The sequence below is a fragment of the Rhipicephalus sanguineus genome, chromosome 10, assembly GCF_013339695.2.
Source record: "Rhipicephalus sanguineus isolate Rsan-2018 chromosome 10, BIME_Rsan_1.4, whole genome shotgun sequence".
NCBI lineage: Eukaryota > Metazoa > Arthropoda > Arachnida > Ixodida > Ixodidae > Rhipicephalus > Rhipicephalus sanguineus.
The window spans coordinates 132400525-132417575 of NC_051185.1; the positions used below are offsets into that span (position 1 = coordinate 132400525).

The 17051-nt window shown below is 48.0% G+C and overlaps 1 protein-coding gene across 1 annotated transcript in view; it reads right to left on the reverse strand.

Annotated features, from left to right (window-relative positions):
* Positions 1 to 17051, reverse strand: part of LOC119406743 (agrin) — a 439130-nt gene that overhangs the window by 286494 nt on the left and 135585 nt on the right. The window contains exon 5 of the mRNA XM_049420197.1: positions 865 to 1235. Coding sequence (XP_049276154.1) covers positions 865 to 1235 — 371 coding nt within the window. The remainder of the gene's footprint in view (positions 1 to 864; positions 1236 to 17051) is intronic.

Sequence of the window (17051 nt, forward strand, 5' to 3'; positions counted from 1 at the left end):
GCCGGTACCTCTAATTGTGCCACCATGCTCTTGCGCAAATGGTCGATAGTTGAATGTGGCAGGAAGGAAGCAGCTAGGAAAGCTCCCCGCTTACGCGCATGGCTTTTCCTATCACCTTGAGAAGATGACTAATGGTTTTGCTGTAAATGTTATTTTTGCTGCTCCAAACAATGTTGGAATGGCCTGTGATGCAGTGGATACAATGAGAACAGCAAGTTCCGAAAAGAGCGTGTGCATCGTAAACGCTTTGTTACTTGCGTTTGCCAAGTTGTTTACATCATGCCAATCTCTTACGAAAAGATGTGTATGCGCAGGACTGGCGCATGCCTCCATGACAGCTTACGTCGGCATAATGACAATTCGAACGTTATCCCTCAAGCAATTTGTCTTCGCATTTTCGTACGCTTCAGCCACGCGGCGGACGCGAAATCATCAACGCATGCCACATTAACAACAATCATGATTCTCGCTTCGCTTCTATCCATCAGCCCAATGTATTGCGAAATCGGCCTTTTTGAACATTTCTGCACAGAATGATGGCATAGTATGCGAAGACATGTGGTTGTTGTTGTGTATATATTCCTCCCTGTTTTCAGTAGACCCTTTAGTCATTAGTTGAGCGCGTTGTCGTGTGGCCTTGTTTGTCTTGTGCTAACGTCTTCAGAGTGGCCTTAAAAACGCACTGTAACAAACTCGCCACATTTCCTTGCCTCTTTCTCGCTGAGAAAGCGGAAATTGCGTTGGATCTGGGGGGGGGGGGGGGCTCTCTTGTCGGCTGCGGTAAGCCCGAGCTTCGTGTTGTAGGAATGCTGAATCACCGTACTTACTCTATCGTGGAAGATTCGCTGACGAGAAGACACCCACCTTGAGGTAGCGCTTGGCGACCACCCGGTGGAAGCGGCCCATGGTGAGCGGTTTGGGCGCACGCAGCAGCACAGGGCCCGAGCCGAGATTGTACCGGAACTCGAGGTGTCCATCCCGCAGAGCCAGCGACACAAAGTCTCCGGCGCCGGAGGTGGTCTGGCCATTGTACAGGAGCAGCCCGTCAGGCGCGTCCGCCTTGAGCTCCAGCTCGAGCGACAGACCCGTGTAAGCCTGCAGGCGATGCAGCTCGAGGAAAGAGCGTCCCGAAAACTGCGGCACGCGGAGTGGCTGCGACGGGGACTCCGGCGGTGCTCGCTCCTCGTCTCCCCTGATGTCTTCCTCATCCACCGGGGGACGACCTTCCTGGGGCTCTGCGAAGTTTATGCGCCATATTCTCCTCACTATGAACGCCTGGCCGGCACGCTTCATGGCGTACATTCTTTTCAGTGCGAGAAGGTAACTTGCACGATCTCGCGAAGTAGTAGTCAACAGAACCATAGCGTCCACTCTTCGTCAACAGCTGTGTTATTCTTTGTTGCTCTCGGTATTTATTTATTCATGCGTTTATTTATTAAGGCCTGAGCTGCCTCATCAAACGCGAGAAGTTACCAACGGCGTCGGTGTCAACACGAGTGATGCAAGAACCACCGCGTGATGGCGTCATTACGTGACAGGTCGCTGAAATTTGAGACGTCATCACAACATTATTGTGGCATCACATAATCTGACTTCACACGATGACGTCATCACATAACACTGTCGCTTGCTCAAATGCGGGCCGATCCCGGAGACACTGCAAAGCCACGTGAGGGGCTCCGATCCTGGATGCAGTGCCCAACCATGTTGGGTGCACAAAGCTTTCGGGGGGAGCCAAGAAAGAGCTCTCGCCTGCGAGTCGTCTTAGGCTAAGGGACCACGGCGCTCTAGTGGTTATGGTGCTCGACTGCAGACCCGAAGGTCGCGGGATCGAATCCCGGTCGCGGCAGCCTCATTCCCGTAGAGGCAAAATGCTAGATACCAGTGTACATAAATTTAGGTGCGCGTTAAAGAACCCCAGTTGGTCGAAATTTCTGGAGCCCTCCACTACGGCGTCCCTTATAATGATATCGCTGTTTTGGGATGTCGAATTCAAACAATTATATTATTTATTCATTTATTCTATTTTGTAACTCACAATGTAGCGCACCCTGTACAAGAATTCTGACAGCCAGAGAATCGGGCAATGTTTGTTTAATTACTGAATAAGTTCCTATGGATACGTTTCAGGAAGGGCCTTAGGCAAGAAAAGAGCATGGCATGATTCTTTTAATTTGCAGTACACGTGGTCACTGCACTATGAACGAAAACAATTCTGTTGGATACACTGGTCGTGGTGGGTAGTACGCGGAAACAATGGCGGAAATGAGCAATAAATAGCTAATAGTATGTAGAAAACTTTATTCAATGTCCTACAACATAACTCTAGCAAAAGTCAGGCTTTTCGTATTACCCAAAGGATCATTGTACCATGGCTATATATTTTCAACTATGTGAGCGTAAACAAGGAGCTCACTTAACTATAACGAGCTTGACGTGCGGTTTCGTTATGAAAGCATGCGGGTTGCAGATGTCGCGCACTCTCTCTGGAAGACCATTCTAATATGAAAAAAATTCGGCAGATCCCACGTACCGTGGGAGTAGATGTTATGCGAAGCATGCGGCGGGTAGGTGACTGTGGCGTAACTTTTTTTACTGAGCGACACGTTACCAAATGACGCTAAAGATTTGTATAAATTTTATACGCATACATATATATGTTGAAGAGCCGGATATGTGTTATATAACCAGTTGTTTACGGTTGGGTAACGCTGCCAATGGCAACGTGGGTATTACCAACACCAGAAGCGGTAAGCTGATATGTAGTGCTTATACGTGTCCCGAGAACGCACGCACGTTTCACGAACCCGTGTGCATTTGTGCAAGAAGTTCTTGACAGTTCTTGAACAAGGGCATTATCACCGTTATCAGTGAGCACCAGCAGCTGGTTATGACCTGTTATAGGATCCGGTCTTGATCATGGTGACGAGGGGTCCATGTGTAGTGAAGTATGTGGTATAGTAGAGCTGTTGAAATTCGTGGATGCCCTGGTGATTTCGTCGACAAATTGTCTGTCGACAGAGACACCGACATGTTGGAACCTGAAGCCACCCTTCGTGTTGGTGTGGTATAGACCGTCGAGGCTGGTAGGCCTGGATAGTGCTACGTAGGCCAACATCAGTGGATGGTGTTTGTCGTATTCGTAGACTACCTGGGCGTATGTGGCCAACTAGCCTAGTCTACAAAGCGGCTGTCAATCAATCTGGCATCATCCTAGGTCAGCATGAGGCCATCACACAGCCTCGTAAGAAATGAAGAGGGCACTGCGTCGTTCTGGTGAACGAAGTGCACCTTACGATGCGGTGATGTGGATATCATATGTAACTTTCGTTAATATATTCCTCCTGGGTCGAGCAATGCTTCATTATAGCTTGCTGAATCATAGGAATACAAACGTAATGTTTATTAGACTGCAATAAATGCGGAGCCAACACTGGAACCACACACGTTAATCTGATATGACGCCTGTATCCTAGGAGTACACATCGTAGGAATATCATGTAGTGTTTATTGCTTTCTTGTAAAATTAGATAGCCAGCACCAGAATCACAATTGACGCTGCACCGTTATTACGCCTGCGTAGGCTGTCTTTCCAAGCCAGTTTATTGACCTGGCGTGGCTCAGTGGTAGAATACCTGATTGCCACGCAGAATGCTTGGGTTCGATTCCTGCTGGGATCCTAATTTTCATTCTTTCCATTCGCTGAGTCAACGATGCCGACGTTGGTTTTCCTTAATGCTCTAGCATTCAAGTTACCAATGTCTGTTCTCGCCGTTCCTGGGTAGATATAAACTGTCAGTCACCTGTGGCGCATACCCGTACACCGCGGCCCATGGTAAACGGGTATGTGCCACACGTGTCTAGTGGAAAGGGTTTGACGACGTATTCAACAGGATTTCAAAGTTATTCATGTCATGACCCGGCAGTCATATTCGTCAAATCCTCTTGCCCTCCCATGCAAATTTTGGTGTACACGAAGTTAAGGAGGCGATCATGAGGGCACCCAGACGTAGGCAGCTAGATAGATAGATAGATAGATACGTAGATAGAAACGCTCAAAGTGCCAGAGGTTCGCTAAGAAATGCTTCGCATTTAATAATAATAATAATAACACTGTTGGGGTTTAACGTCCCCAAACCACGATATGATTATGAGAGACGCCGTAGTGGAGGGCTCTGGAAATTTCGACCACCTGGGGTTCTTTAACGTGCACTTAAATCTAAGTACACGGGCTTCAAGCATTTTTGCTTCCATCGAAAATGCGGCCGGGATTCGATCCCGCGACCTGTGGGTCAGCAGTCGAGCACCATAACCACCGTGGCGGGTATTCCAATATGAAATAGCGTGGGGCAAAAGCGACGAATTAAAAGCCTCTCTCGGTCGAACAAAATATGCCAACTGATGACGAGATATGCGATGGGTATGAGCGTAGAAGTGCTGCGAATAGACGAGTGCAATGCTCCTACGTTAGACGGAAGTGACAGACTGGCTGTCTGTCACACGTGAGTGTTGTTTGTAGACACAGCCAAAGGAACGCGCCGCCCGGTTTTGTACAGCTTCGAGAGAGTGGAATGAGCATCGGTGTCTCAGTGATTAGCAAGGATGCTTCCAGCCCCGGACGAGGACAGGCGGCGAACTACTGCAAACAACTGAACGATTATTGAATTTTGTTTTCATACTTATGGCAGTTGTTAGCCAATGCGTTGCTCACTCATTACCAGATGATTTGGTTCTATGCGTTAATCTTTCTTTTCTTTTTTGTTAGCAGTATGGATGGTGCACTGATGTACGATTGTCCACTTTCGTCAATGGCCGTGGCTTCTAAAATTCTGTTATCGTGAAATTGGACAGTGCACTGACAGTGGCGATTGTGGAGGGCGATATGTCCAGCAGCGGTTCTTTCTAACGATACCGCATGCTATCTGCGCTGTCATGACGACATCTGCCCACGTGTCCTATGTATCGTTGACATGATGATAATTGTATGTCGTAGATCACCGCGGTTCCGCACGCGCCGCAATTTTCTTGCCGTTTTTTGTTGCATCGATTGCTGTCAACCTTATCATTGACCTGCGCGCACATTGAGTATGGCTTGTTCGGCGCAGAACATGCAATTGTGATACCCTCTTTAGTTTGTGGGTCACGCCATGTGTATGACGACTGCGTTTTTCTTTTTCTGTTCGGCCTTTTCTTCTTCTTGACCAGTGTTTCTTTGGGATTTGATATTTTCAGTAGTGATTCGGCGACCGCTTTGACGAGGCCACTGGGGTAGTCAGAATTGCTTAGTCGGGTGACCTTGCATAAACAGAGTACAATGCCCGTGCCATATGTTCCTTCAGTCCGTCCTTGTAAAGTGTGCGCTGTTTTGGCTTTGTTATGGTTCATAAAACATGCGTGCATCCCATGGTGGCACGATTTCTTTTAGCCGGAGTTAAGAACCATCGTCACGATGACTCGTTTTACATTCTCGAAGTATTCAGAATTATAGGGAGAAAAAAATGGCCGCGTATCTGCATGCTTCGCTGCAAATGTCGTCTAAAGACAATAGAAGAGGCGCTGCGTGAGATATGGACGCCATCTGGCAATACGTCAAGAAACATGAGTGCTGTGTTGCGGGCTGGTAGTCCCGGCGCAGCGGCAGGCGAAGACCGGCGGTGACCAACGCGACCGGCGGGGACGCCGGCCAGCCCGAACACGCGGTTTGGCGCGATGCGCCGAAGGAGAAGAAACGTCCGTACTCAACGAGTACTCTCCACAAACTCTCTTATTTACACGTCGCTTGGGTAAAACAGGAATACCAGAGCGGCGCCCCCTGTCATTCGTGCAATGCAATACTGAACCGAAACCGACACACAACATGAGCTTGAGCAGAGGGCACGTAGGAAGACAAGTTTCAGCGCAGTCGCATTTCTAGCGCAGCTTAAGAAACTAGGGTCATTAAAATTGTGTATCTACGTATTTTCTAGTAAAGGAACACACCACCTAACACTTACCTAATGATGTTGTGCGTCAGATATGCGTAATATTTACTTTTTGATCGACAACGTTCACAAGTATGAACAGCCATACCTGTTCAAGATGGGTGGGTGGTAAGCAAGTGGTTCAACTTTGGCCGGGTGGCTGAATCGAGTGACGTGCCGACAAACAGAAAGACAGACAGAAATACAGACCAAAATTTCTGCGTTTAAGTTCCCCAAGAAAGACTATCGTCTTTAAAACCACTGCATCAGCGTGTTGCATAGCTCCAGCATGCATGTTCTTCTATGCAGGTTATATTAAAGGGCGCCTAAACCACCCAGAGGTCGAAATTTAGTTGTGGCGCCGCAGTTGTGCACGAGACTACAGCGAACGCTGGCGGAGTTGCACGCGCTTTCTCGTTTCGCTGTTTCCTTCGCTAGGCTGCGTTCGTCGGCTCGCCTATCCACCTCTTCCTCGTGGGCAACTCTCCTTAACCACATACTAACCATCTTAGGGGAGGTCAGTACAGCCTCACCCTAGAGCCCAGACCCGGACTTGGGTTTCGAAAATAAAAGTTTTTTCTCTCTCTCTTTGAGTGCCCTTCCTCAGCGTCCGCGATGGAAACGCAAGACGCGCGCGTATCTGCTAGCAGAAAACAGGCTCTTGTTTGCCCACTGACAGCGTCTCTTGCTCGCGACGTCACCTAATCATACATGTGCCGTCACGGCGGCTGTTGTCAACAGAGCCAGCGCCCTCTAGAATATTTTCAGTCCTGCTCACTACTCCGGGCATGGCCTCTGACCTCTGACGTCAGTCATTTTTGACCCTCGTCTCCTGCCGAGTAGACGTGCGCATGCATGCTGACGCCGTTCGAGAGAGCAGGATTGCTAACCCTGACGAAGCCTGCCGTGGTATACTGGTGTTTCTTTTGGCGTCTGCTTGAAGACCGTGGTCTGCGTTTGTGAAGTGCTGCGTGGTGATGTGATGTGCTTCGTTCACAGAATGTTGTACACCTGGAAGCTCTCCCAATGGAGCAGTGCTGTGGGCCCAAGTGTCGCCGATATTGGCGATGTACCGACGGTTCCAGTGGTCTCATTCTCCCAAGGCGACCAAAAAGAGAAATGAGAGCGTGCCGTTCATCGGGATGACAGCGATATGCATTCTCTCCGTGATTCAAAGATATGTGTAGTCCATGCTACTTGCTTTTCAGATGTTTTAAAGGCATCACCTCTAACGCGTTCAGTTATTTCGACAAAATAATGTGGTGTGCCCTTCTGACTTGTTTGCGTAAACGTTGACATAAGGCACACTTAGCTGAGCGTCGCAGACGCTCACCTCCGCGATGATGTAGCGTCTCTAGAGAGTGCATAGATTTCCCGTTTTTGACGAGCGCGTCTTGCCGAGGCGCGGTGAGCTTCGCTGCAAAACGATGGCGAAACGAAGTAGACGCACCTTCAGGCTCCAATCAAGCGACTTCACAAGCGGTGGGAGAGATGCGTTTGGCGTTCCGCTGCTCGCACCCCGAACTCATAAAAATTACGCAACAAAACGCGCATCAAGGCACCCTAATAAAAATGGAGCAATAAACGCGCGTGGCAGTATATTCTCAGAACAGGCGTTTTTTTCCTTCATGGTCGGTAAACATTTCGCTATTTGGGTGTAGCACCGCGGGCTTGTTTTGACTGAGAAAAGCTAAGGAGTGTCGGTGTGTGGCGTCGTGCATCTGTTTTGTACATGGTATTTCTGACCGGTGCTCCGACCACTTTTTGCGGTATTATAGTTATGCGCCAGTCTCGCCAGCACCTTCGCCTAATTTGTTTCCTTGAAATGTGCACTGCTGCAAGTCAGCCGAATTGGGATGCCTGTAGACACCTTATAGATTTTGTTGTTTTGTAACTGAGCAAATAAGGAGCACAGTGGAGCAGAAAGCCTGTGATAAACCGCTTTCTTAAATGATTTTCAGGTGTGTGAGCTCGATTTCAAGCCAGAACACTTAAGGAAGACTACCAAGTACACCGATCCAAGAACCGGCAGGGCAGTAGTAGCTCCCATGGGGGGCTACTCGGCTGACTCTGGACCTCTGGACGCAGTGCCGACAATTTTTTAGATGTGAAGCATCTTATGGCGGAGTTCAATCCGGTGGTGGTGGTGGTGTGCGGCGTGACCACCCTTACTGCGCATGCGCAAACCCTCTCCACTTCCCCTCTCCACTCCCCTCTCCCCTTCCCTCTCCCCCTTCCCTCTCCGCTTCCCCTCCCTCCCCCTCTCCCCCCTCCCCCTCTCCACATCACCCCTCTCCTTTCCCTTTCCCCTTTCCCTTTCCCCTCCCTATTTTCTTTCCTCCTCTCTACTTCCCTCTCCCCTTTCCCCCTCACCACTCCACCTCTAGAACGCGGGTTCTACATGCCGAAACACTGCTTCGCATCGCCTCATGGCCATCTCCATCTCCCTTTAGCGGGAGATGGTGTTTCTTTTTTCTCAGTTTACCAAATGAATAGGAACAGTTTCTGCGCATCTTATGGACAGTGTGACGTGTGTGCGTGTGTGTGTGTGTAAATAAAGAATGAAGTATGAATCAAAGTTACCTGATTTATTTCGTCACTTTTCGGGGCCATCAACCTTCGGATTTATAAATCGGTCACATTTTCCATAGCGCACAATCTTTCCTTATTTTTAAGTGGAATAATAAGTCGCTTAGAGACCAATCACCAAAGACTCTAAAGCGTAACACATTCCTTAAGCCAGCGCCAATCCCGACGCAAAAGTCAAAATAAAGCTGTTACGCACGTAAAACTAGCCACGAAGGCTTTATCATTTTATAGGAGACGATAGTGGCAATGGCTTCACTGTCTCCCGCGCGTTCGCTCGCTCCGTCAAGACGCGTGACGTCACAGCGGCAGTGAGCAGGCCTGAATTTTTTTTCTAGGTGGCATTGACAGAGCTAAGGCACGCAGAGGAGCAGGCGAGCGTCTGTGGTTGGTTTAGTGGCCCTTTAAGATCAAGTTACCTGATATGCTTTTCTGTCTGGCATTTCGTAGGTGAAATTTAACTTAGGTGTTGCTTCGTCTAATGTGCCTAGCAAATCCTCCAGCACTTGGTTACTTCCATCTGATGGGCAGTGTTTCACAGCACCACAAGATCTGCGTAGCGAAAGATGCCCCGAATTTTGGTGTCCCTTATGGTTTCTTCAATTCTTCCGCCAAATGCCTCGAGGTACAGTTGGCACAAATGCGGTGCCACTCTTGATCCGGTGAATACTTCGCGTCTCTCAATCTAGTGCTGTTCTTCGAAGCACATGACAATCCCATTGAGGTAAGTGCGCAGAAGCTCTGGGAAGGAATGCAAGCTCTACTCTGAAAAGACACTATGCCAGTCTCTTCGACTGCTGCTCGTCGAGCTTTGTCTTTGGGCATCAACTGAGAAACCCGCCGAGACTCCTCTCTCCTGGAAGATATTTTATGACGGCTTTCGACTTTTTTAACCTGTACGAGTCGTTGACTTTGAGTAGCAATAACTGCGTGAGATAGGTACATGGAAATGTGGGCATGCCAGGTGTTTCTTTCTGACCCGATGGCCTTCCTTGTAAGTCGTCGCGGTGAAGAAGACGGAAAGAGCGTTGCCTTTTTCTCTTTTGACTAGTGTGCAGATTTGATCTACGTTGGGGTGGTTTAGAAGACGCACGGCTTTCGTCTTTGCCTCCTTTGGCACCCGACATTCGACCTGGTTGAAGTTCTTTATAGCTTCCACCACTTTTCTTCCGCTGGCGCTTTCATCAACCCCCACGAAGCCCACTTCTTTATCAGCGAGGCAGAGCTTGAACTTTCTTTTATTTATTTATTTATTTATTTATTTATTTATTTATTTATTCACAATACCTTACAGGCTCCTTATCGGAGCATTGTGTAAGGGGGGCGATACATGGTTAACCCATTAGCGCCCAGCGTACTTTACAAAGTACACTTCATTTTTTTGGAATAGAAAATGCACTATCCAATATTCTAATTTTTCTGATTAGCATTTTTGATGCTAAAGGTTGCAGCAAGACACTCCTAATCGAACATATTGACTCAGGTGAATTTTTTCTGTGCTACGAGTTGTTAAACTTTTGGAAAACGAGCGCCCGTCGAACGCATCTGACGACTACTGCATTTTCTCAAATAATTTAGGGTTTCACACTGTATATATTGAAAAAACAGATTGGTTGTGCTTCAAAAGGAACAATATAATCACGGCGAAGCGCAAGAATCAGCTGTAGTGCACAGTTTTGTTCTGAGGGGTAATCAAATGTTGGTGTACTTTTTGTAGTACACTGGGCCTTTGTGAGAGCTTACATGTGCATTGCGTTGTAGGTTGCCTCAGAGATCAAACTAGGTATTTTCTTCAGAAGAATGCCGTTTTTACGGTCATTTGAGACTCGGGAGACTGCAACAGATGCCGGCAGAGATATACGAGGGCCTCTTGGTGAAGTAATTGCCACTCCCAAACGGCTGAGGAGGAGGGGGAAGACGGCTGTGCGAATGAATGCCTTCTGCCTGATGGAACGAAAGAAATCGGGAAGACTGCTTCTGTTTTGATCCGGGAAACGAGTTTCTTTTCGTAAAGGGCAAAGACAATAGCATAGTTGCTATGGCGATGAACTATGACACAGTCGAGCCATTACGGTCTGTAAGCAGATGATCATCAACTCAAAAGAAAAACGTAGTGCCATCACGAAACATCGTCAGCAGCTAGAGAAATAATGGCACGGGAGAGATTCACCTCCACAATCAAGCTGCGTATAACTTCAGAATTTTCATTCGTGGGAAAATGAGATGGAAGCACCTATTTACACAGATCATCAACATTGCTGCACTGAATGCATAGAGGATCTGCCAACCTACTGGAGGTTTGCAGACCCTCTATGAGTCGACTGCTGTCATTCACCTGTACACTTGCAAGACACTACCTGTGCCGTGTACACAATAGAACTATCAAGAGGTCTTCCGTGTCCAGTGTGCCTGCCAGTCCCCTCCATCCATATGGGCATTTCACAAGAAGATTGAAAAACGGTTGAAGTGCACTGTCTGTGATAAATAGAAATGATGCTGCGAAAAGTATGGTGCAACGCTTTGCATGATGCGTCGCTGCTTCGGCAAGTTGCATGTGCCAAAACAACTTTTGTATTAGTATGGCAAGGGCCAAGCATGCTGGCTATTCGTGTGCCGAGCCAGCTTGCATTGCTATCGCAAGAGCCCAGCGTACTTTCTAAAGTATAGTATCATAACTTCTGAAGGAATAGATGTAACGCTATGAAACTTGCCAGATGTTTTTGTCTACTGTAGTTAGATAAGTGCGCGAAATTTCAATTACATTCAACAAATAGTTTTTGCTTGGGCCTAAATATAACATGTGATAAATACAGAAAAAGATGAAATCTAAACTATACATTCTCAAAGGTGCACTGAGATACTGCGATGTAATCGAGTGCCAGAAATGGAAGAGTAACACCCAGGTAAAAAAAAATAAATCCCAGGTAGAAAAAATAAATAAGGGAGGAGCATGCGCGAAGCGGGAAAAATTGCGAACTTAATTAACATTGACGGGCAGTAATTGAAAAATAAAGCGAATTTTAGCAACGTGTACAACACTACAATGTGATGTAATAGAGCGTTACAGAATATTTTAAAGAAACGTACGAGGTGACACGCCTGGAAAGAATTAAATGATAAGTAACTATGTAAGCATGAAGTGTTCGAGTAGGCGGTCGTGGAAGGCTTTGCGATTAGCGATCGAAGTGATACCGCCAGGGAGATCGTTCCAAAGTTTAACGGCATGTGGCAGCGCAGAACAACTAGACGGCTTTGCCTTGCCAAAGATGCGCTCGAAACTGCCCTGATTGTGGAGCCGCCTAGACATGCGCAGTGGGGTTCAGGTACAGTAAAGTTTATTCCTTGCCGCATTGAATTCCTTATCCTTTCGAGGCAATCTATGTCATCTGCTACGATTCTTAGCGCGCTCTCATCACTGGCTCTGCTTGCGATCTTTCTAACAAGTGCGACTCGATCAGCGGCAGTTAGTTTAGATGGGCTTGCGAACTAAATCGCTGGTTGCAAGGGACCCCTGCGTGTGGTGTTATGTGAGATTTACAAGCTCATTCTTATTCAGAAACATTTACAGCGCTCAATTTTCTATTTATATTGCATTTCATTTTATCTGTGCTCTATGAAAATGTGGCATTTTTCTTTCGTTGTTTGTGAAATTCGTTTATCCACTGTCTGTCTGCATTACCACGAAACATCAGAACTCGAAAGCAGAGCACGCAAGGTCACAGAAAACACGGTGGAAGATGACGCTGCTGAGGCTTTTCTTGTGGCCACCCGACAGAGTTTGAAGACGTGGATCGGGCTGGAGTCTAGCCTCTCCTGCAGTTTAACCAGACCCAGACGGCATCCCTACATAAGGCGGTGCAGGTTAACCTAGGCACAGCACGCAGCACTTGTTTCAGAGTGACGCTTGTGTTAAAGGCTTCACAGCTCTAGAATTAATGAGGCCTCTAGCGACTATTGCCGGTGCTGTGGCTGAGGTTGACAACCTGAAGGCAGAACAAAGTGCATAACAACGAGTGACAATAGTACTTGTTCGCCTGAAGACCTTTCAGTAGTTTAGATGCTTGGCCACATTGTTTTCTGTGGCGACAGTGCACCGGTATTGTTACGGCACAAACGCCAGCTGTCCTCGAAGCAGCTATCCCATGGCCGAGGAAGGCAGGTGTGCAACAGACCCGATGCTTTGTGGCGTACAGGGATGTTAGACTCGTGAATGACTGCACAGGATCCATGACTGCGCCACACAGCTGACACCTAACATGATGGTTTTCAACTTGCAGGTCGTCACCGTCGTTGTTTGCGACGTGTTGCTGCCTCCAATGCAGACGGCACGCACCGTGGCACCAATGGAGCATGCGCCATGGTTCTACCGCTACCAAAATCAGCCTGTCTTGGCCTTGCCGGGAACGTCGACTCGTACTCGACTACTGGATGCTCCATCCGTTGTGGGATCACGCATCCAAAGGAACACTGTCAAGACCGTCAACTGAAGAGAGCGGCGACCATCGCGACCGCTTTGTGGGCTCGGCGGCCTAACCAGGATGTTAGGCATCAGCATTGTGGCGCAACCACAATGCTGATGCCTAACATTCTGGTTTTCACCATGCAGGTTAGGGCAAAATACAGTCTTTTCAGTAAGAAATGCATCGATTATTGTTTGGTGCACCTTCCGAGACATCAGTGCTGCCTCAGTCTGTTTGGTGAGTGTGTGTGTCATTCAGTCCTAGCTGTTGCTGTTGTGGAAAGCAATCCAGAGACTAATATGAACTCATTTTAAAAACAGCGCAGCAAAACGAAGACAGTATAGAAAGAAACAACGGGACAGTGTAGAAAGAAACAACGGGACGGGTAGCGCCCGTCCCGTTGTTTATTTCTATACTGTCTTCGTTTTGCTGCGCTGTTTTTAAAATGAATGCAAACCAACTTGCCCGAATTTCCGTTCTCTTAAGCTAATATGAACGACGTTCTCGCCGTCTTACAGAAGCTTACAGTTGGGCAAGGCAAGCTAATCACTGAGGTGCAAGGCCTCCAAAATCAACATTTGAGCACCGAGAAAACACACAGAGATTTAAATTCAGCGAATTAAAAGTGGTGAATGCTGCTACCGCTGAAACTGGTCGCCTGGTATCTAACCTCGAAAGCCGCATAGATGATGCTGAGAACGGGTCACGTAGAAACAACTTAATATTGTATTGCATTCCCCATTTGAACTCTTCTGAAACTTTTTTGCAATCAGACAAATTATGAACGATAACATTCGTGAGAGCATGTGGACATAAGCCTCGATTCCAATAAAATTGAGCATGACCATCAGCTTGGACGGTATTCAACTGGCCGTACCGCCCCATTATCGTCAAATTTGCACTCAACAAAACTAAACAATTAGTCTTAGCTAACGGCCGTAATTTAAACGGCAGTAATTGCAGCATTTGCGAGGATTTCTCACCAACCGTTTAAACGCCCGCAGACAGTGTTTTGAAACTACGCTTCAAAACACTTGTAATAAGATACGAATATGATGAATCATATAATACCGTGAACGGGCCTCATTAGCAATTACAGCTCCATAGAGGTTCGCCCAACTCTCGTCCTATTGCCACAGCGACTGAGCTTTCTTTATCGGTTATTTTCGCTAACGCCCGTAGTTTCTTCCAAAGCGCGAAAGTACAGTCGAAACCCGCGATAACGAAATCCCGAGGGAACGAAAGTCTCACCGCAACGAAATATTTTCGGAGCACACGCGAACGCCCATAGGAATCAATGCATTTCGTAGCTCGAGACTACGAAAGATATTCATACTGCAGTCCCTCATTAACGAAATTTTTGAAGCACCAGTGCGCAAATAATCTACTCTAGCAACATTAAGTACACTCGAAAACTGCTGAAATGCATTCATGCTACACTTAAATTGCGCAAAACTATCGCTACAGCGCACTTGAGAAGCAGCCGCCATCATTTACTAAAAAAAGCTGGCGACAATGATGACGATGATAGCTTGCCGAAACACATGCTCGTTATCGCGGACTACGTAGCCACATCCACATTCCTCGTGGAGTTTCGTGGGCTTGACTCTGTGCTTAGCTTTGTCTGCTTTGCGCGCACATGGTCGCGTGCGTAGAGCCATTTGTGGAGCGTTTGTTTAGTCGCTTGGTGCTACGTGAACTGTGTGTTGCGATTGCTTCGTCCGATTTCGCTGCCTGCGAAGATGCCGCCTCCAACGAAAAAGCGGAAGTTCATCATGCTGGAAGATAGGGCTGCAATCATCAGTGAGGTGGAAACGGGCAGGAAAAAAAAATGGACATCGCCGAAGAATTTGGTGTTGCGTGCAGCTCGCTGTTCACGATTCTGCGCTGATCCACGCTGATCCAGCGGAGCTGGAAGAAGGTTCGCCTGTAGGCGCACTTGATGACGGTACTGGTGACAGCGCAGTGCCGCCGTCACTGACCAGTGCATAGGGCGAACTTTGTGCCGTGGCAAAGGAGATTCCCGATCAAGAGGCATGAAATTGTTGCGTGGTAAGGCCCGCCTAAGCAAACTTACTGACTTCTGGAAATGAATTGTGTTTTTTTGTAAATTTCATGTCTTTTCTGCCGCATTTTCGCGCCAAAGAAATTCCCGCAAGAGCGAAATTTTGTGCTTTCCCCGCCGATTTCGTTATTGCGGGTTTCAACTGTATATCAAGTCTTGTCTCTTCGTCTAGCAGTAATTTACTCGTCTTAACGTGGCTAACGACCGACATCAGTGACAATGAGGTATTATCAGGCGTGCCAAACTTGGGAGTTCATCGTTGTGACCGTTTAGGAACACGAGGAGAGTGCTACGGCTTTTCGCCAACACTTACGCTGCACACTGATCGCGCCTGTTGCGAGCTTTGAGAGACTACTTCTCCGCTCAGTCCCACAGGTTATCTTGCTTGGTGTGCGTTATTGTCCCCCATGTTAACAGCCCCGACTTTCCTGGAAAGTTAATCCGCTTTTGTGCCAGATTAGTGCTGCTCATCCTAACACTCATGCTCTTTTGTTCGGTGAACTTCCCTGCTACTTCACCGCTTGTTTCTTAGCCAACACGTGTCTCGCGTGATTGTGCAAACGTTTTAGACCTTGTACTAATAATCGAGACAGCTTATGTTCTTTCACCTTTCTTCCCGCTATCACAAAGTTCTCCACGTCACATTTTTATGTTCGACACCGCCACGTGCAACATATTGTCGCGTGGTCGTGACGTCGACGAAGGCAGCAGTCAGCACGTCAGAGATGAAACTCTTTTTGGCCGAACTTGTGGCCGGGAAACTGAACGTCAAACTACAGCAATACAGTGATAACGCCGAACAGAGCGTCGACCGTCGATCAACTGACAAGCGGTGAAGCGCGTCGGCATTTATACATGTGCCGTCGAATATTCCAGTGTTATCGCTGGTGGTCGCGCAAGTTCTAGAATAAGCTCGAGCGTTCGCATCTTAATTGCGCGCAATCTTAACAAAAGGATCTACAATAATCGCGAAGCTTCTCGAACAATTAGGCGCGGTTTGCGCAGAGCGTTCCTGACAGTCTTTGGGGGCGAATACCGAATGTAGTAAAAGTGATAATAAGAAACGCACGTGGCAATGCCCCCCTCTGAAAAAGCATCGTCCCGATGCTTAAAACAGAACACGGGGGGAGGGGGGTGCCCAATGGATGCAACAATAAAAAACAAGAATAAAGCAAGAAAGTACAATAAACAATAAGCACAAGCAAGAAACTACAATATTAAAGTAAAAGTACTGTCCTCAGATTCGCTAACGCGCGTAATATGGCTTGAGGCGCACGACATGGACGACTTCAGGTCGCGCATGGCGTCAATGAGAGTTCGTAATGCCGCCAGGGACAACCTCGTAGTCGAGTGTGCCGAGGCGTCGAAGTACCCTGTACGGTCCGAAGTATCGTCGAAGAAGCTTCTCACTAAGTCCCCGTCGGCGTGTTGGCGTCCATACCATACACGGTCACCGGGTTGGTATTCCATGTGGCGTCGTCGAAGGTTGTTGCGGCGGCTGTCAGTCGTCTGCTGGTTCTTGATCCGTAGGCGGGCGAGCTGTCGTGCTTCTTCGGCGCACTGTAGGTAGGTGGTCACGTCGATGTTTTCCTCGTCGGTCACGTTTGATAACATGGCGTCGAGCGTGACCGACGAGCGTTACCGGGCTCCGTCCGTAGACCAACTTGTACGGCATCATCTGCGTCGTTTCTTGTACGACCGCGTTGTACGCGAAGGTCACGTACGGAAGGATGGCGTCCCACGTCTTGTGTTCGACGTCGACGTACAAGGCCAGCATGTAGGCGATGGTCTTGTTTAGACGCTCGGTCAGGCCGTTGGTCTGTGGGTGGTACGCGGTGGTCCGGCGGTGGCTTGTGTGGCTGTATTGCAAGATCGCCTGAGTTAGGTCAGCAGTAAAGGCCGTACCTCTATCGGTTATAAGTACCTCTGGGGCGCCATGACGAAGGACGATGTTCTCCACGAAAAACTTTGCTACCTCGG